Here is a 21693-nt window from a genome sequence, read left to right on the forward strand (position 1 = left end):
ACAAGTGTGAACCGGGACTTAAAGTTTTGATTCAGTAATATAAATAAATAAATAACAAAATAAAAATAAACAATGTAAACATTAAGGCTCCGTTCACATCTAGGCGTTTTGGGGCGTTTTTGGGGCGTTTTTCTGCTCTAGGATCAGCTCTCAAAACGCCCAACAAGACAAATCCTATTCATTTCAATGGCCCCTGTTCACATCTGAGCGTTTTGACGCTGTATACAAAACGCCCAACGCTCAAAAAAGTACATGAGCTTCTTTTTGGGCAGATTACAGGCGTTTTCCATTGATCTCTATTCAATCTAAAAACGCCTGCACAAAAATCGCGGTAAAAATCGCGGTAAAATCGCGGTAAAAAACGCCGCAAAAATCGCGGTAAAATCGCGGTAAAAAACGCGCGAAAAACGCTACGCTCAGGTGTGAATGTAGCCTAATAGTTAAAAATATAAATCAACAAAAAATTAGCTGGAAAATATTAGTTTAGAGGAGAAGGAAAAAAAAAAGGAATTAATTAGCGCTGATTAGGGTAAACTAACGGTGAATAAGGGGTTAAATGCAAACAATTTTCGTTTTAACTCATTTATTTTTTTTAACTTGTCAGTTTTCTTTAACTGACACTGTACACACATAAACACTATTTAGGCACACATTTAACCCTTTGATTGCCCTAGATGTTTAACCCCTTCCCAGCCAGTGTCATTAATACAGTGACAGAGTATATTTTTAGCACTGATCACTGTATTAGTGTCACTGGTTCCCACAAAGTGTCAAATTGCCAGTGGCAATATCGCAGTCCCTTTATAAGTCACCGATCGCCGCCGTATATAAAAAATAAAAAAATCCCAGTATATATATCATAGTTTGCAGACCTTATAACTTTTGAGCAAACCAATCCATATACACTTACTGGGATTTTGTTTTACCAAAAAATATTATACATATAGGCCTTAATGTATGAAGAAATTTGATTTTTTACATTTTTATTGGATGTGTTTTATAGCAGAAAGTAAAATATATTGTTATTTTTTTTTTTGTTTGTTTGTTTGTTTTTTATAAATTGTTGGTCTTTTTTTGTTTATAGCACAAACATAAAATAAATTCAGTAGTGATCAAACAGGCCAGTCAAGTTCTTCCACCCCAAACTCATCCATGTCTTTATGGACCTTGCTTTGTGCACTGGTGCACAGTCATGTTGGAACAGGAAGGGGCCATCCCTAAACTGTTCTTAAGAGTTCCCTTCACTGGAACTAAGGGGCCAAGTCCAACCCCTGAAAAACAACCCAACACCATAATCCCCCTCCACCAAATAATTTGGACCAGTGCACAAAGCAAGGTCCATAAAGACATGAATGAGTGAGTTTGGGGTGGAGGAACTTGACTGGCCTGCACAGAGTCCTGACCTCCCAACCAGTAAGGATACCTTTGGGATATATTAGAGCAGAGACTGCGAGCCAGGCCTTCTAGTCCAACATCAGTGCCTGACCTCACAAACACGCTTCTGGAAGAATGGTCAAACGTTCCCATAGACGCACTCCTAAACCTCGTGGAGAGCCTTCCCAGAAGAGTTGAAGCTGTTATAGCTGCAAAGGGTGGGCCAACTCAATATTGAACCTTATGGACTAAGACTGGGATGTCATTAAAGTTCATGTGCTTTTAAAGGCAGGCGTCCCAATACTTTTGGTATTATAGTGTATATGTATATCTAAGATTTACACAGCTCTGCCACACAGCACAGTCCTCTCTGGCAGGACCTTGACCTTTCTTTATTGCAAATAGATAATGCAACTAGGTTTTGTCCCCACCCCCCCTGTGACTGGACAGTGAAGGAGCAGAAGCAGATAAGATAGCTAATCTCTCTGTTATGCTGGCCAGACATTAATTCGTTTTTTTAACAATCAGCCAGTGGGTTGATCAAAAAAAAAAAACTGAACGTTTTCCGCCATCTACACAAGCAAGGTGGATATTGGAAACCTCCCCGCTGTATTATTGTATTCTGATGCAGTAGGGAGTCATCCACCTTCAGAATACAGTGATCAGCGTTGCAGCCCGATTGGCTGCAGCCCTATTTGAAGGAACATTTTCCAACAAGCCGGTTCAAGAGAAATTGATCATTAGATTAACTTTTCTGGAATGGGAATGGCAATAAATGGATCGAAATTAGGCCTTTCCCTGTTGAACTAGCCACATTTTGATCCATCTATGGATAGCTTTGCTCTATTCAACATGTTTATTGCCAGCACATGAGTGTTGCAGCACAACTAATTGGCTGTGCTGATAAGCCCTCTCCTGGTATGAGATCTGCTGTACAAGGTACTTTAAGAGGCTGATGGCTGCTGCATTCTTTTTTTTTTTTTTTTTTTGGGGGGGGGGGACTTCATTATTTCTGCCAATAATACACTTCCTGTCCTGAGGTGACAGCACTCATTCAATGTATAGAGAAGCAGTGTTGTCACCCTAGACAACTATTCTGATTTGAACTACAGACATCTCCCCCTCTCCACATCTCCATTAAATAGAGGGATGTTGCTATATATGAGTTCACAAAAGGCAGCTGATAACATTGTTTCGAGGTTTCGGTTCAATCCTCAGAAATCTTGTGGCAGAATCAACAGGTCATTTTTTTTGTAGAAAACAATCATCCAATTAAAAACAAGTCCATGCTGCTTGCTCAATGAGAACTAGAAAGTAAGCAATTTTATATACGAAACACGTCGAGGTTGCACTATTATTTCTGTTTGTGCCTCTTTGGCTGTTAACCACTTAACCCTGAGGGGGTATTTTGCGATTCGGCTCTGCGTGATTTTAACGGACAATTGCGCGGTCGTGCGACGCTGTACCTAAACGAATTTAACGTCCTTTTTTTCCCACAAATAGAGCTTTCTTTTGGTGGTATTTGATCACCTGTGCGATTTTTTGATCATGCGCTATAATCAAAAAAAGAGCAACAATTTAGCAAAAATAACAATATTTTTCACATTTTTTTATATGAAATTCCCCCCAAAAAAATGTAAAAATCAAAAATGTTTTACATTTTTGGCCAATTTGTTTTCTGCTACCTATGTTTGGTAAAAAAAATCACAATAAGCGTATTTTGATTGGTTTGCGCAAAAGTTATTGCGTTTACTAACTAAGGGAAAGATTTTTGTCATTTTTGTTGTTTTTTTTTTTAACGAGTAATGGCGGACAGATCGGACCCTTGACTGACATTTTTGACACTTTTGGGGGTACCAGTGACATTACTACAGTAATCAGTGCTATACATATGCACTGTTACTGTAAAAATGACACTGGCAGGGAAGGGGTTAACTTTATTAGAGATGCAGTGACTATGTGTGTTCCTAGGGGCGTGCTTTTTACTGTGCAGGGATGTGGCTGTGTGTGTAAAAGCACAGATCAACGATCCTACATAGCAGGACCGTTAGATCAGGGCTTTTACACAGGGAAGAATGACAGGCGGCTTTGTTTACATTAGCTGCCTGCCTTTCTCCCTTCACAGCGGACGATCGCGAGTGACCGGTGAACATCGGGTCCACTGGTCACACGCACGGAGGTGTCCGTGAACGAGCCGAGGCGGGAGCGCGCCCGCCCGCTATTGGCTCCCAGGCTAGTGACGTATATATATGTCACTTTGCCTGGCCGGGGCTGACCGCCGCAGTAAATAGTCGTGCGGCGGTCGGGAACCGGTTAAAAAAAAAACTTATGATGAAGCATTAGACCTGTTTTTTTTTTTTTTTTTTGGCTGTTTGTTTTGCACTCTGCAGTGGGAGCCACAATCTGCAACTGTCAAAATGTAAGCTAAATGCCAGTCACGCTTGTGGTAGCAGTTATTTAATTAGGTATTTTCTGTACTTTCAGAAAATGTATTTAGCCTTTTAAAAAGAAAAAAAATGCCGTAATCACATTTCACAGGAATTTTAATTGAAATATATAATTTTTTTGTTCTTGGTTTTAGATATTCTTTCACCCCTTCATGCCGACCACACGCAAATATGCGGCCCTACTGGACTGGGCTTTTTTTTCCGTGGGGCTGCATATTTGTGTATTTCCCTTTGTGCTGGGAGCACGCTGCATGGTGCGCTCCCAGCACAAAGACCGGGGTCTTACGGGGGGGGGCCTGAGCCCCGTACTAACGATCGGGACCCAAATCTTCTGATGCCGGGTCACCTGATCGCTGTGATAGCCTCTGATTGTCTATCACAGTGGTCAGTCACCGTGAAGCCCACCCCCGTGTTTTCTTGCTCTGTGAATGGAGGAGAGAAATACTTAGTATCTCTCTTGCAGAGAAAAAAAAGGGTGTGTAAAAATAAATAAATTAATAAATAAATAAATAATAATAATGAAAAAATAAAATAGAAAAAAAATACAAAAAAAAAAATCGAAATCAAGGTTTGATCTAGGTCAGTGCCAGGGTTAGTGTTTGGGTCAAGGTCAGCATCAAAGGTCAAGGTCAGGGTCAGTATTTTTCTTTTGACAGGTTTTTGTACCAGTTTTTGTGTCAGTTAGTGTCAGTGTGTTTAGGTAGGATAAAGAAAAAAGCAAAATGGGCACTATTGTTTTTAGGCTGTACTACGGGTTCAAACAACAGATAACATACACATATGAGGTATCTCTGCAATCATTCAGAGCAGAAGAATTTAACTTGGGTTGTTCTTTGGTGGAAGGTTATGGTAGTAGCAAGAAATATAAAGCTTAATGTTTTTTAATAAAATATTTTTTTTAGTATTTTGGGACAGTTTTCCTTTAATAATAAAACAAATCAGGAGATATCCATTACCATTTACCACCAAATGAAAGCCCAATTTGTCCTGAAAAAAAAATGCAGTATAATCCATCTGGATGCACAAAGTAGTTGTGATGATACAGATTTTCTAACACATGTCAAAGTTTCAAAATTGTGCTTAGGCATTTCAATTTGTTTTACCCTTAGGCCCTTAGGAGTTAGGTTAAAACAGGTCTTAGTTGCATGCATTTGCAAAAAGATGAGATGCAGATCATACAGGGCATTTCTGTGTCGTGCAGTCCTACTACAATCTATTGGAAGACTGACATTGCAACATACCATACATAGAGCAAATGGGGATACACCATTGTTCTCTCTAGTACAATATTATACATAACAGATTGCATACAAAAGGTACTGACCTTTTATATGTGTGAACTAAATACAGCAAAAAGAGAAAAATGACAACTGATTAATCAACCTAAAAATAGTAAGGGAGAGGTCATTATATAATGTACGATTCAGAATAGCAATATCTTTTGAACTCAGTTCTAGGCAGCAATGAATAATTATTTATTTTCTTTAACTTTAAAAGTAGCAGGTAAAAACACAGAAAAGTAATTTTTTCTTTTAATGTTTACTTTCAGTATTTTCCTTTGCCATGTCATAGCCCCAGGGCTGGCCCAAGACATTGTGCTGCCTGGGTCCAAGAATGAAGAGCTGCCTCCCCCACCCCTCTAAAAAAAAGGCCCCCACATCCATTATTTTATATAAATATGAAATCTTGAAAATATTATATATACTGCTATCTTCTTCGATAACTCACCACTGGTCTATCAAACACTCACTGTCTGTCATCAGTCCTCCTGTCACTCCTGTGTCTGCCGTGGCCACCACCCTAGAAAATCCAGCTTGCCCTGCATGAGATGGAGTGTACTAATGTCTGACATCATTGCGCTCACCACGATTCCTCGGGGTAGAGAATCGGCCTCCTCATACTCATCAGTTTGCACTACAGGCTGAGAGATGGGGAAATGCCCCCATAACATGCCGCAAAGTAATGACACACAAAATTGCTGGAAGAAAAATCTTGGGCATCAATTTGCTGCCCCTCTCAAAGTTTTTCCTGGGCCCAATGGACCCTGCGGGACCCATGGTAGGGCCGGCCCTGCATAGCTCTCTCATCTTTGTAATTACTCTCTGTGCTCACCCAGCTCCTCTACCCTTCACCTCCTTCATTACCTATCATTGTATCTGTCAGGGGAGGAATGAAGACTGTAGAGTGCCACTGTCACTTAATGTACATATACAAGCCATTTATCGTATATCTCGTGAAGCCATTTTTTTTTTCATTTTGGATAGGGTAGGGGAGGGTTAAAACTTTTGTCAGTTTTTTTTTTTTTTTTTTATTCAATGTGTTTCTTCTTAGGGAATTTCCCTTCAATTCATATACTGTAGACTCATCAGGAAGTGAGAAAATATTTTTCAAATGTGAGGGATATTCCCTCTTATCCAGCTGCCATTGGAATAAGTGTCTCCATTGGAAGATTTCCCATTCCAGGTAACATTAGTGATCAGCACAGTTACAGACAGTAATGCCGACACAGACAGCATTCAAACTTGACAGTAGTTCTAACCCCTCACAACTCTACCCAAATCTAAAGAAAATGTTTTGCCTTTAGTTAAATGTAGCCATTCTGCCATAAACAGGGATTACTTTCTAAATTTAGTCTTGCTGGATGATAGACAGTCCAAGCTGATTTATAGTCTATTTGCTCATTTGGTTTCCCTCTAAGTTCAGTGTTGCTGTTGTTTCTCTCTGCTGTCAGTAGGTGCCATGGGTACCTCTAACAATAGAGTGGGATGAGTATTTATGTTCCCCCTCTTCAAACAGTAGGAGGTTTGTTGTCACTGGTGCGTGCTGGGAGAGAGCATAAAGATTGGTTGTGAACCTTGTAAAAGATCTAGTCCCCCTGGGCTCCAGCCTGGGGAGGCTGTGCGATGTGCAGCTGTGTGATTAGATCTATGACCTAGAAGGCCTTTGCATTTGCTTGATGCAGATGTCAGGGAACACAAGAAGCCTGTCTGACCAGAATGATTCTTCAGCTGTAGGCCCTGGGGTCATGGAGTCTCACAGAGCACAGGAGACGGAAAGGAGGGGAGGTGATGCCTGGAATGGAGTACCAGGGGTGACTCTGCCACTGGAGACCCATAAGACAAGGAACTTGCAGACAGCCTGAGAAAGCATAACAAAGAATCACTGAGGCTGCTGCTGTTAAAGATACTATTTCTTCTGCAAAAAGTACAGGTTGCTGGTTTCAGCCTAAAGGCCCTTTTCTGCCTGTACTGGGGATTCAGGATGGAGTCTGTGGGTCTGCAGGTTACAAGGGTATTCTGAATTCCCTACCTCTTTCTCCTGTGTAAGTCTTTAAAGTGATTGGCACCCTGTTGTTACACATCCCCCACCTTTCAGCATTGAGAAAATGTTAGCCCACCTTGCCACTGGGGGTTCCTCTCACACCTCCAGTTTGCTATATAGGCTTGAAATGGCTGCTGACATCACGTCCAAGATGGTGATGCCCAGCAGCTGTCTCAGGCCTTTTAGATAATAGAAGCATTTAGAGGTAAAAACATAAAATACCTTAAATACACACAGTTTTATGGGAAGAATTTTGTTAAAATGATTGGTCTGGTGACAGCGTCTCCAGACCATAAATAATGTGGAAGCTGCACATTGTGTCAAAGTATTTCTATATAGAGGCAAAGTTTGAAATTCTATTGCCAGTCCTGAACAATATTACTTGAAATGTGTTGTGGAAGGGAGGGGGGAGGGGGCGTTAATTCCTTTGGAAAGCAACTTATACAAAGATTCTGAGAGCTCTGGCAATGGATAGGGGTTGTAGGGAAGTGCAGGTGTGGGTTGAGTATAGCATGCTTATTGTTTACATGATGGTGAATGAGTAAGGAAGGCCATACACGGTTTGAATCTTCTGTAGGAACTAGCTGAAATACAAACCATGTATGGACAGGCTGAATGTACCAAGGTAATCGATCAATCAACTTGGGTACAACCAGCATGCCGGGTTTTACCTGCGAATATCGCTAGCAGCTGCTATAGCCGCTAGCAATATTCACTGTCTTTTCCCAGCGGGGATGACTTCCCCAGCCCCCCCCCCCCCTGCCGGGAGAAGACAACGGCCCAGCATGAGGGATTCCCGCATCAACACTGTCTGTATAGTTGGGGAATTGAGCGAATATCTTTCCTGCAACCCGTGGTTGCAGGAAAGAAATATGCTTCATGTATGCCTGGCGTAAGTGGTCCAGGGGTCTGGCAGTAGTTGATATTGAAAGGGCACAACTCTCAATATCAGTTTTTCACGTCTTCATAGCAAGTGAAAAGATATCGTAAACATCTTAACACCCAAAATATGCATTTTTAACTAAATGCAAAGGTGAATAAAATGTTTAAATGACGTGTCTAACAAATGAAATTGTGAAGCCTCTTGCGCTCACAAATTAAATAAAAATAACTATAAGCGAGCTGCAGTACTCAAAGTACCCAACTTTCTGTAAATTTAAGTGTAACAAGCGCCACACACACAAAACCAATTAGAAAGTGAATTATGATAAACAATATATACTAATATAAAACTATATACTAATATAAAACCACATGCGTGAATGAATCCAAAGTTTACCATAAAAAAGTCAAACAAATCAATTTCTACTTGTGTATGTGTAATCATATATTAAGCACTTAAACCCCGGAAGATTTTACCCCCTTCCTGACCAGGGCCTATTTTGCGATTCGGCACTGCGTGACTTTAACGGACAATTGCGCAGTCGTGCCATGCTGTACCTAAACGAATTTGGTGCCCTTTTTTTCCCACAAACAGAGCTTTCTTTTGGTGGTATTTGATCACCTGTGCGATTTTTTGATCATGCGCTATAAACAAAAAAAGAGCGTCAATTTTGCAAAAATAACAATATTTTTCACATTTTTTTATATGAAATTCCCAAAAAAAATGTAAAAATCTAAATTTTTTAACATTTTAGGCCAATTTTTTTTTTTACCATATGTTTGGTAAAAAAAAATCGCAAAAAGCGTATTTTGATTGGTTTGCGCAAAAATAATTGCGTTTACTAAGAAAAGGGAAAGATTTTTGTCATTTTTGTTGTTTTTTTTTTTAACGAGTAATGGCGGCAATCTGCGATTTTTTTTGAGGGACTGCGACATTGGGGCGGACAGATCTGACCCTTGACTGACATTTTTGACACTTTTGGGGTTACCAGTGACATTACTACAGCAATCAGTGCTATACATATGCACTGTTACTGTAAAAATGACACTGGCAGTGAAGGAGTTAACTGTATTGGAGAGGGAGGGGTTAAGTGTGTCCTAGGGTCGTGTTTCTAACTGTGATTGGCTGTGGCTTGCTGTGTAGGAACAATGATCAAACGGTCCTACATAGTAGAACCGTTTGATCACCATTCATACACAGGGAGAACTGACAGGCGGCTTTGTTTACACTAGCCATCTGCCTTTCTCCCGCTGTCGCGGACGATCGCGAGTGCCCGACGGACATCGGGTCCGCCGGGCACACGCGCGGGGGGGGTCCGTGACCGAGCGGGAGCGGGAGCGGGAGCGCACATCCGGCGGCGCGCACTCGCTCCCAAAACCCTTACAGGCTAGCGACGTAGCCCTACGTCGCTCTGCCTGTGAGGGGCTGACTGCCGACGTAAATAGTCGTGCGGCAGTCGGCAAGTGGTTAACAGTCCAAAAAAAGTCCAGGAAAAACAAAGTCCAAATTGAAAAACTGTGGCCAATCTTTACATTAAATCTTACCACCAAAAATACAGTGTACATGAAATGATTTAACCACCCAGAAGCACAAGATGGCTGCTCACCCTAAAACTTAGGCCTTTGAAAATGCATGTGGTTCTCTCTAGAAGAGTGAGAACCCTGGTGGTCTTGCAACCAAAACTGGAAAGAAACCGTGTCCAAAGAGAGTGGTCTACCACCACCAAGAAAATTTTTTTTTTAAATAATTCAAAGGGCTTTATAATTTTTTTTTCCCTTTATAATAGTACAAGTGTTAATGTGAATTGTAGCATGCAATATATGACACCACAATGCATCCCTATAAACTTCATTCATCAGTGAAGATTTTTTTGAAAAACATTTTCTCATGACTGTAGGGTTTAAAGCAGAGTTCAGTTCCATGGACATCAATCATAGTCTTAAAAGTGAAAACACAAAGGATGCTTTCATCTACAGGATTACAGTCTTTTCCTATTGTCCCTATCGTGTGTATTAGCTTAGATGTTAAGTGATGCATAATAACAAGGGAAATGAGCAAAGTGATTTTAAGAATTCTTCTCAACTTTGTTGTTCTTTTGCTAATGCCAGAAAATGATTATTTAGACACATGAAATATTTTTTGCTCTGAAGAAAAGCATCAGAGGGGAAGAGAGGCTATCAGAAAACTGTTAAGGAGTTTAAAATAAAGATCCAGATTTGGTGAGGAAATTAAATATACCCCAGGTTAACTGTCTACATTGCCACCATTTAGGCAAATTTTATTATGGGTTCTTAGATGTGACCAGATTGATATTTGCTGTACCTTGTCCTTCTAATAAGGAAGGGTGATGATGCTTCTATTGTGATTACATGACAGCTTATGTTATGATCATGTAAATTAGATTCTTTTCCTTCAGTACCAGAGATTTTTGACTCTTGGGAGAGCCGTATTAATATAATTGCAACAAGAATTGAGTACTGGTCATGATACATTTTTTATTTGCATTAGCATCAAAATTTTCAGGACAAGCTTTCAGGGTGTGCACCCTTCTTCAAAGTCCAAGCTGTACTGTTTAGACCTTAAAGAAGGGGGCACACACTAAAATCTTGTCTTAAAAATTTGGATGCTAGTGAAAATAAAAAAGTATCATGGACAGTACTTAATTGTTCCTGACTCCTGGGAGGAAACTGAAGAATCCTGTAGGAAACCACACAAACAAAGGGTGAATATACAAGCTCCATGCTGACAACGTACATGGTGGGTGTTGAATTGCAAATTCAGTCCATGCAATGACAAGGTCTCTAACCACTAGGCCGATACTATAACTAAAATAACTGTTAATGATAATGATGAATATGCTTATTCAAGATTCTTACTGACCCAAAATGCATAGGAATTAAAGCAGATCTCCATGAAAAAATGTTGTTCTTCCATGCAGCGGGACTCTGTCCACACTGCATGGGTTAACTGCTTGTTTAGTCTATTGGCGCAAGGGAACGTTGTACTTACCTTACCTTGACCTTCAATCCTCCGGAAAACCACACTCCCCCACATCCAGTGGTAAACTGTTCCTGCGTCCTCACGTCTAGAGTTGGTCTATGGATGGGATGACGTCAGGAACAGTCTACCAGGTGGGGATAAGTCTTGCAGTCGTGGATTAGGTAAGTATATCTCTGACGAAAATGAGCAGTTAAACCATGCAGTGCAGGCACAGCCCCACTGCATGGGAAAATATTCCCCCCCCCCCCCAGTGTTCTCCTTTAACAAAGACACTTTGGCCAAGTCTTCATCTGTTTGCAGGCCATACACAGCAAATTTCTTTCCTGCAACCACAGGTTTACTCCACTCTAATCAGACAGTGTTGACAGGGGGAATCCCTCCCGCAGAGCCATTGTATTCTTTTGGCGGAGGAAGCTGTCACCGCCGGGAGAAGGCAGTGATTAATGCTATATATATATATATATATAAAGGAGAAGATTGCCCACGGGCCTTTAGATGAGGTGGACCCAATAGTCATGAAACTCAAGTTGAAATATATCTGGTTTATTGTATGGAACTAATATACAAAAGTAAAACAACATGAATGTTTGACATACACAAAACAGAACATGGTCATACAAATATATTAAAATGTCTCATAACTGTAACAATATGCACATCAATACAAATGTCTTGAAACTCGACGCACGTTTCGTGGGTCACATTGCCCACTCGTCAGGAGTGTAAGTGTGCAGGTAAATCTGAAAATACATTATTGTAGTTGTATTATAAACATGCAGGGTAAATGGCTATTGGAGTATGAATGCTCAATGACCCATGTGGGGAGACAGCATACTCACAAATATAGCCGCGTCATTGTGCTTAGAACCAGTGCATCCATATGGCGGCGGCCAAATAGTCCAACAGGGAGCTGAGGGTGCAGGATCCAGATGCATTGTGTCAATTCAAGGAGAGCAATGAGGATGTGTTGTAAGTTTAACAAATATATATATATATATATATATATATATATATATATATATATATATACCATTATTATTGCTAAATCAGCTGCTAGCGATAATTGCATGTAAAATCAGGCAGGCTGGTTGTACTCAATTCAACGATTTATCAACTTGGTTCATTCAGTCTGCCCATTCATGGTTTAAATCTTATTTGATCCATCTATGGCTGGCCTTAGATGGGTCAGGATTCTTTCAGGCAGGTGGTATGAAAAGTTATCCGTGGTGGGCCATTTTTCATAGGGCGGTGTGGCAGCGGCTGACAGGCTGACAGGCATTCAGGAGGCCTTCTGTTTTTACGTTCAATACCTTTAATCGTTTTCAATGCAAAGAGTATTGCGACAGTGACATTATCATGTAAGTTCTGGAACAAAAAAAAAAAAAACAACCAAGGAAATAATAATACCAAGTCAAAGAGACAAAAAGTGCTATCGACACTTTAGAGAATCTGACATGTGTAGCGAATAACATGAAAAGGAAGGGAGGGGTTCTCTTATTAATCTTGTATAGCACGTAATGCAATTAGTCACCAATAACCAATAGCAATAAGGCGCCATAATTTACCCTCGAGAGAGGGTTGCTAGAAGTAGCAAGGAAGAAAAGGGGAGAGACAGAAAAAAAGAAAAAATGGGAAAAGTAAAAAGGAGTAATGGTATCAGAGGAGAATCCCTGAAACAGAGAGAGAACTAGGACTGAGATGTAGATATACTAGGAAGGGAGGAGCTCGTTGTCCGCATAACACCTGGAGTCAAGGACAAAGGTACGTGGATATATGACGCCAAGGTTCCCAAATTAGTTCAAACAGAGCACTTCGGACATTGATAATCCTAGCAATTTTTCCATGTATCATAATCCATGATATTTTGTGTTTAAGTCATCTAAAAGATACTAAGAGTGTCTTCCATGCTCCCGCTATCGTGATTTTTGCTGCCAGTAAGATAAAGTAAATCAGGCGTTTCAATGGGCTTGGCCACTCGTTAGGTGAAACATTTAGGTATAACCAAGTTTGAATGTTGTTCAATAGAGAGCCCAGTCACTTTGCGGAGCATCGAAAACACCCTATTCCAGAAAACCCTAATTTTAGGGCATTCCCACCAGATAGACCTTCTGTTCTTAATTTTTTTTTTTTCAACTGCTGAGCAGAAATTTTACATTGTTGGACTGCACTGCAACAGAGAGCCAAGAATTTGGTTTGCAGTTGTAGTGCAACCCCATTGATCTCAATGTGAAAATTTGCCTGGTGGTACTGGCTGTCAAACTCTGCAGCTCAAGTTATAAATGCCATGTCTGTTCAGCAAAGCATTGTGGCCACGGAATGTGTATATCCCTGTCAGGCTGTAATGTTAGAATTGGGGTAGGTGGCTTTTAGGGTTGTTAAACTATGTATCAGCCCCCTTTTTGTAATGACAACCAGCTGCTCGTGTAAAAGAGCCTGGAGGATTTCTATTCCTGTGCTGTAACTGGGGAAATTTCCTCATACATTCTTTCATTGTCAGTACTGTTTAATAGGATAGGATGTTAGGGGAAATCCACAGGGAACACAGAAACATATTAATTGCCCTGTGAGGGTGGAAACAATGCAGTTTTTTCAAGTCATTGTACAATTCTGATCAGGATTTCCAGTGGATGCAATTTCTACTAAGCCTGTCTTGTTAGCGATCTAGTACACTACATTGCGGATTTCAGATCCTCTTTCAGGCTAAATGATGCCCAGCATCATTCAACCCACTTCTTGTGAGCCCAGGGCATCAAGACCCAACCCTCTGTTGGGCACATCATCAAACTGCCTTGGACTCACAGGAGAATACTGCAAGATTCAGGATCACTCACTGTCAGATGAGGAAGAAGAGTAGGTGGACCAGGGATGTTACATGACAAGACTGAAGACTGCAGGATTTAGGGTATTTACACAGTGTTTTTTTTTTTTAAGATATGGGGGCTTCAGGCTGGAGGGGTTCTCAAACAAAGTTCCACTTTAATGGCGGCATTCCCCATCCGGGGGGGTACTCTATCTCTGTACTGGAGCGATATTCTGCCTTATGATACCTCTGGCCTTGTCAGTATCGGAGTATTCGTGCTATTATAGGCACCATCGACTCTGGGATTTTTTTCCTGTAAGGTTCTACATTTTGTGCCCCTGATTGGCATTGCAGTTTTTGGTTATATGGAGACAAGTTTTGGGCCTCCTCAAAAACACTATCATATAGTTCTGAATACGGTTGGGCGCGTATAGGCAGCACACTCCAGTTACAGAGAACCCCCTCGTCAATTGCTACACCTTACAAGGTCTATTCCACCTATTTTGTACCTGCTCATCACCTGACTTTCATTCAGACATTTCATGTACCACTAGCTCCAGAGGAAGCTTATATTATAAGCGAAACATGTAGGGCAACCTGGACACACTCAACACTTACATAGGTGAAATTCAGGGGCGGTTCAGCATCTCCTCCTGCAACCATCTTTTGAGCTTCATCAAATTATGTGATGTATTTTACCGCTATTGTTATTTAATATCTACATGTTATATATTATGTGTGACCATGTATGCACATGTACTTAAGGCTCTACGCCTCGCTTTTTAAAGACTGTTTTTATGCTTTTGTTTTTCTGTCGTAATTTTATATTATTCTTTAATAAAATATACAATTTTAAATAATAGTGCCAATAAAGTCCAACATTTCTTTCTTTTCCAATTCCTAAAGTTCCACTTTATGCATATAAGTACAAATATACAAAGAAGAAGAAGCCTACTAGAAGATTTTTTTTCTGGCCATTTGAAACACCAGTATTTCTATTCCTAGAATAATTTAATGCTTTTCTTCCTTTACCACTGTGTCTGTTTAATATCTGCTCTCTATCTATATATTTGAATCTTTTTGAAGTTATGACATACAAGCCGTTTTCAAGTTATATTATGAAAAATGTATATGAAAGTGTCATCAGTCATGGATCTATGAGGTCATAAAAGGATGCCTGGTAATTTTAGTTATTTGTGACGTCTTCATATAATTCATTGACGGCAGTACAATCGGTCTGCAATCTGTCTTCCTATTTCAGAAAACTACATACATTTAGGCAGCAGTCAATGGAATCAAAAAAGAAAAAGAAAATCTACAAAGAGGATCACAGAGTTTTCTACTTTCCCATCACTGGATGAAGCAGATGCAGAAGAAAGGAAGCAATTTAAGTCTTTCATGGAACAACTAGGGGCAAAGAACATTTTTGAAGAGTATGGAGCATTATTTACTTTATTTGTAGTGCTGATCACCTCTTTTGTATCTTCTCTAAATAATATGTACAGTACATGTATGAAAAAATAGTAATTTATTTATTTATGATTTCTTATTCTCCCAAAAATTGCAAGAGTATATACTGTATCATCAGGAGATTTTTTATTCTTCATTTTGCCACTTACATTCAAACTTTAAAGTAGAACTAAAGGCAAAACTTTTTTTTTTAAATTTTGGTTAGAGTAAGTGAGGATTATAACCCCTGTCAGGTTTGTTTTCGTTGTCTGCGTCTCATTGCCTTTCAATCCCTGTCCCATAGCCAAACAGAAAGGGAGTGGAAATCCCTGCAAATTAAGGGAATCCCTTGGGGACCCCCAGGTCACCAGAACTAGTGTCCCTATTGGAAGATTTTCCATCTACTACTTTTCTGGGGACAACCTAAAATTTGGGATTTTCTTTTTCTTTCACCTTTATCGATAATAGTAAACAGGACAAACAGGGAAGGTGAATCTCCATAATGGGGGCACAGACAGCAATCAAAACTGACAGGGGTTCTAATCCATCTCCACTACTTCCAAAACATAATAAAAATAAAAGTTATACTTTATAGGGACTGAATTTTTTTTACCCCTTAATGACCAGGCCATTTTTTATAAGACAGCACTGCGTTACTTTAACTGACAATTGCACGTTCATGCGATGCTCTACTCAAGTAAAATCAATGTCCTTTTTTTCCCACAAATAGAGCTCTCTTTTGGTATTTGATCACCTCTGCAGTTTTTTTTTTTTTATCCATAAACAAAAAAGAGCAACAATTCTGAAAAAAAAAAAAAAGCAATGTTTTTTACTTTCTGCTATAAAACATTCCCAATAAAAAAAATTAAAAAATCTAATTTTTTCATCAATTAAGGCCAATATATATTCTGACACATATTTTTGGTAAAAAAAAAAAATCCCAATACGTGTATATTGATTGGTTTGCGCAAAAGTTATCGCGTCTACAAACTAGGGGATAGATTCATGTAATTTTTATTTTATTCTTATTTTTTTACTAGTAATGGTGGTGATCAGCGATTTTTAGCGGGAATATGACATTGCGGCGGACAGATCGGACACCTAACTGACACTTTCGAGGTGACCAGTGACATTACTACAGTAATCAGTGCTAAAAATATGCACTGTTAATGTACTAATGACACTGGCAGGGAAGGGGCTAACACAGTAAAACTACGGCGGCTGGTCGGCAAGTGGTTAAGTACAAAGATTGATAAATAGAGCATGAAGGGGGGTAAACCTTTTGGAGCTGAAGTAGTTAAATTGGGGACACCAAAGTCACCCTTTGACTGCCTACTTGAATAATTACAGTATGGCTCAGGAAAATGTAATTTTAGTTTATAAAATTCTGGTAGAATTAGGTTATGCCAATATCTGTATCAGGTGGAACCATTACCGAGTCAGAATCCACTGGTCAGAAGAAAAGTTATGGAGTGACTTAATAGGAAGTGTCAAGCTTTGCCTAATGTGGTGCAATTGCCTAGAGCAGCTGATCAGCTTTTCTATGTGCTATGATAATGGCACCCATTGATATGAAACATGTTTCACACAGTTTTCATTAATGCCCCCTCTTTGTGTCAATATCTTCCATCCCAACACAAAATCTTTATGCGGCAACATTTTATACTAGAATTAATTTAATGCAGTGTGGCAAAAAATATAGAGCTCTCCTTATTCTGCTCCTCCTCCCAGAGCATGTGCCATGTGCTTACATTAAAATAGAAGACAATGAATGCTGCTGATGGGGGGTGCATAAGCTGCTAAGAGAAGTCAAGAAATAATTCAGTGCTTCTGCTGTGAACATTGAGATTGAATTGCTTCACAGTGTCTGCAGCTACAGATGTCAGTGAGAACAAAGAGCTATACTGACACTGGTGTAAGACAGGAAGTTCAGGGAAGTGGAGGAACAATCTTCCCAAAGGGATAGGGTAAAAAAAAAAAAAAAACTTGTCGGGAGTTTTACCTATTTAATACTTCACAATTTTAAAAAGAATGGCTTTAGATAAGTTAAATAAGTTGTAAGTAAAATTGCTGGCTCTTAGCGATCATTTTTTATAAAACTTAATATACTTCAGCGAAAAGAAGCTTTATCACAATTTGTCAACAGTAAAAATATATTACTTCTTGATTATTCAAGTGAGACAGAAATCTGGAAACTGTGGAACAAGTTGAGTTCTGAGGAGCCTCGCTTATTGGAGAATCTTGAAGAATTCCTGGCGAAGGTGACAAGTCAAATCAAAGAGGCCAGAAAGGAAAAGGAGACATTAGAGATTATGTTAAAAAAGTAAGTTTTTATATCTTATACTTATATACTTATACTTCATGTGCACAATAATGCTTCTATCAATGGTGAGTGTTTCCATGAGTGCAGCTACTTTAATTTGAAATTTGGTTTAACACGGAAAAAGATAATTTGTTCCAGGAAATATGTAAATTATATAATCAACATTAAGCAAGCATTGTAAAACTGACGGAGGTGATTCATGTGCATTTTTATTTGAGTTCATAATAATATTTAGGCCAATAAATAGATGTGATGTTTCTTTTATTTTCCTTTAGGCTAGGTTCACGCTAGCTGCGGCACGGCTCGCAGCAGAGGGTCCCGGTGCGTCCCTGTTTTCTTCGTTCTAAGGTGTGGATCATCAGGTCCGAATTTTCGCCTGAATTTGGACCTGAAACGCAGCCAGAGATGCACAGGACCCTTTTCCAGTGCGGACCGCGGCTGCCCCGGAGGTGTGTGAACCGGCACTATTGAGAGTCACAATCTCCTGTCATGTGGATTGGAGGCAGGGAAACCCTCATCCAATTGGCATAAGTGTGAACTAGTGATCGACCGACCTCGGTTTTTCGTTGCCGATACCGATATTTTGGCCAATGCGTATCGATATCGCCCGATATTGGCCAACATTTTCGTACAAAAAAAAATATTTTTTTTTACATTTTTTTTATTTGACAGGTACTCTTGTGGAGGGATCTGGGGGTCTAAAAGTCCCCAAACCCCTCCTCTGCATTTTAAAGCATTCAAAACGGCAAGTTTGGCTGTTTTGAATGCTTTCATTTTTTTAATCTGGCGCCAGACAGTACCCGGAAGTAATGTCACTCATGACATCACTTCTGGGTTTTTGCATCCCAATCAGAGCCGAATGCGGCTTTGATTGGGTCTTCAGCGGCCATGCAGGAAGGGGGTGACCCGGGGCGAGCCGCAGAAGGCAGCGGGAGGGGGGGGGGACGTCCCATCCCGCTCCTTGTAATGACAGCCGGGCGGCTTCTCAGCCGCATCGGTTCTCATTACAAGACAGCCGACTGACGGCTATGGACGCCGGTACCGGGGTGATGCACCTAGCTGCAGGCATCACTCCAGTACAAGTACTTTCCTGAAATATCGGCAATATCGGTCATCTTGATGGTCGATTCCGATATATTGGGAAAAGTGCATATCGGCCCCCGATAATTGGTCGATCTCTAGCCACTTATGACCCGGAGGATTTGGCTGCTCAAAGACCAGGGCCTATTTTGCGATTCAGCACTGCATGAATTTAACGGACAATTGCAAGGTCGTGCGACGCTGTACCTAAATGAAATTGCCATCCTTTTTCCCCACAAACAGAGCTTTCTTTTGGTCGTATTTGATCACCTGTGCGATTTTTACTTTTTGCGCTATAAACAAAAAAAGAGCGACAATTTTGAAAAAATAACAATATTTTTCACATTTTTTTATATGAAATTCCCCCAAAAAAATGTAAAAATCGAAATTTTCTAACATTTTAGGCCAATTTGTTTTCTGCTACATATTTTTGGTGAAAAAAATCACAATAAGTGTATTTTGATTGGTTTGCGCAAAAGTTATTGCGTTTACTAACTACGGGAAAGATTTATGTAATTTTTATTGTTTTTTTTTTAACTAGTACTGGCGGCGATCTGCGATTTTTTTTGAGGGACTGCGACATTGCAGCGGACAGATCAAACCCTTGACTGACATTTTTGACACTTTTGGGGGTACCAGTGACATTGCTACAGTAATCAGTGCTATAAATATGAACTGTTACTGTAAAAATGACACTGGCAGGGAAGGGGTTAACTTTATTGGTGATCAGTGGGTTAAATGTATCCCTAGGGGCGTGCTTCTAACTGTGGGGGGGCGTGGCTTGTGATGTAACCACAGAGACATACGATCCTACATAGCAGTATCGTATGATCTCTGCAGTTACATGAGGGAGAATGACAGGCGGCTTTGTTTACATCAGCCGCCTGCCTTTCTCCCTCTCCAGCGGGAGATTGCGAGTGGCCGGCGGACATCGGAGCCGCCGGTCACTCATGCGGGGATGTTAGTAAACGAGCGGGGGCAGGAGCGTGCCTCTGGTGGCGCGCGCTCGCCCCCTAGAGGCTCGTGGGCGAGCGACGTAGCCCTACGTCGCTATGCCCAGTAGGGGCTGACCGCCGCAGTACCGGCAGTCGGCAAGTGGCTAGTGTGAACCCAGCCTTAATATAAATGATGATTTTATACATGTGAATAGTAATAGTTAGGGTTGCACCCATACCAGTATCAGTGCCAATACTAAGCATTTGCACAAGTACATCATGGAAATGCTCCCATACTAAAACAGATATCTTCCAGGTCAGTTTGCAGTGCGATCTCAGGTGTGACTCAGGTTTGATTCCAATGCGAATTGTAGTGTATGAGATTAGAAATCGCACCTGATCGGACTGAAATCACACAGGACTCTCTTTCAAATCGCACCACAAACAGGATGTAAAACCTCGCTGAAAAGCAGATTAAAAACTGATGTGAAACTGATGTCTCCGCAAGTGAAATCTGTGCTGTATTCCCATGAGTTTTCATGCATGTATGGTGTGAACAAGCCGTAAAAAATATGTCACATGACACTAAAAATAGGTATCGGTAACACTGGTTTACAAGTTTTGGGAAATTATTGACCTCAGAGATGAAATGTGCTAATTCTTACATATTTTGATTAGATGAATTAGAAAAAAGGTGATAAAGGTCCTGGTTGGCTAAAGTTTTTAAGATATTTCACATTAAAGATTTACACACAGGTGAGTATATTTGACTACAAGGGAGGGAGGTGTCTGATGATCATGATGCCTCGTAACTTCTCAACAAAGTATGGTAGAACAATGGAAATTGTGCCACATGGAAGTGTATAAAAGTGTATAAAAGATAGAACATAGAAGTGTTTAAAATGATTTTCACTATGAGACTAAAGAGTATTAGAGCCGGTTCACACTGAGGCGACACGACTTCGGGGGGGGGGCGACCTGTGAAGTCGCGTGCACCGCTGTGCACTGCGACCGCGGCGCGACTTGCAGGGACTTCACATAATGGAAGTCTATGCAAGTCGCTCCGAAGTCACCCCAAAGTAGTACAGGACCCTTTTTCTAAGTCGGAGCGACTTGTGTCGCTCCTATTAGAACGGGTCCTGTACTACTCAATGGATCGCGACTGACCGCGACTTGTCAGGCTGACAAGTCGCCTGACAAGTCGCGGCAGTGTGAATGGGCTCTTACCTAACTGTAATTTATTGTTCTTTTATTGCAAGGTACATTTGTCCTGATTAGATCTATGCATCATATAGTTGGCTTGTGAAAGTGTCATTACCTAAAATTTCCAAGGAACATTTGCGTGATATTTTCCCTCAGAAGCCAAGATGCCTGGAAACTGTGTAAACACAGATAACCTCTGCTACATTTGTAGCAAGGTTACATCTGCATCTCAAAAGTGCAGTATAACAGCAGTGGTAAAAAAGGCATCTACAGTGCCTTGAAAAAGTATTCATATCATATCCCTTAAATTTTCAACATTTTGTCATTTTACAACCAAGAAAGCAAATGTATTTTATTGGGATTTTATTTGATACAATAACACAAAGTGGCACATAATTGTGAAGTGGAAGGAAAATGATAAATGGTTTTCAAATGTTTTTATAAATAAATATCTGAAAAGTGTGGCATGCATTTGTATTCAGACCCCTTTACTCTGATACCCCTAACTAAAATCTAGTGGAACCAATTACCTTCAGAAGTGTGTAATTTAATCTCAGTATAAATAGAGCTGTCCCATGAAGCCTTTGGAGGTTTGTTAGAGAACCTTTGTGAACAAACAGCATCATGAAGGTCAAGGAACACACCAGATAGGTCAGGGATAAAGTTGTGGAGAAGTTTAAAGCAGGGTTAGGTTATAAAAAATATCCCAAGCTTTGAACATCTCACGGAGCACTGTTCAAGCCATCATCAAAATGGAAAGAGTATGGCACAACTGTAAACTGCAAACCTACCAAGACATGGCCGTCCACATAAACTGACAGGCCGGGCAAAGAAAGCATTATTTAGAGAAGCAGCCAAGAAGCCCATGGTAACTCTGG

The 21693-nt window shown here is 40.3% G+C and overlaps 1 protein-coding gene across 2 annotated transcripts in view; it reads left to right on the top strand.

Annotated features, from left to right (window-relative positions):
• The window catches only part of LOC309547260 (EF-hand calcium-binding domain-containing protein 4B-like), a 192376-nt gene that overhangs the window by 28525 nt on the left and 142158 nt on the right, over positions 1-21693 (top strand). For both annotated transcript variants that reach the window (XM_082247088.1, XM_082247089.1), the window contains exons 4-5: positions 15087-15258; positions 17451-17597. In XM_082247088.1, the coding sequence (XP_082103214.1) occupies positions 15087-15258; positions 17451-17597 (319 nt within the window). The remainder of the gene's footprint in view (positions 1-15086; positions 15259-17450; positions 17598-21693) is intronic.

Source organism: Pelophylax lessonae (genome assembly GCF_965119305.1).
Source record: "Pelophylax lessonae genome assembly, chromosome: 2".
In the NCBI taxonomy this organism is placed as follows: domain Eukaryota; kingdom Metazoa; phylum Chordata; class Amphibia; order Anura; family Ranidae; genus Pelophylax; species Pelophylax lessonae.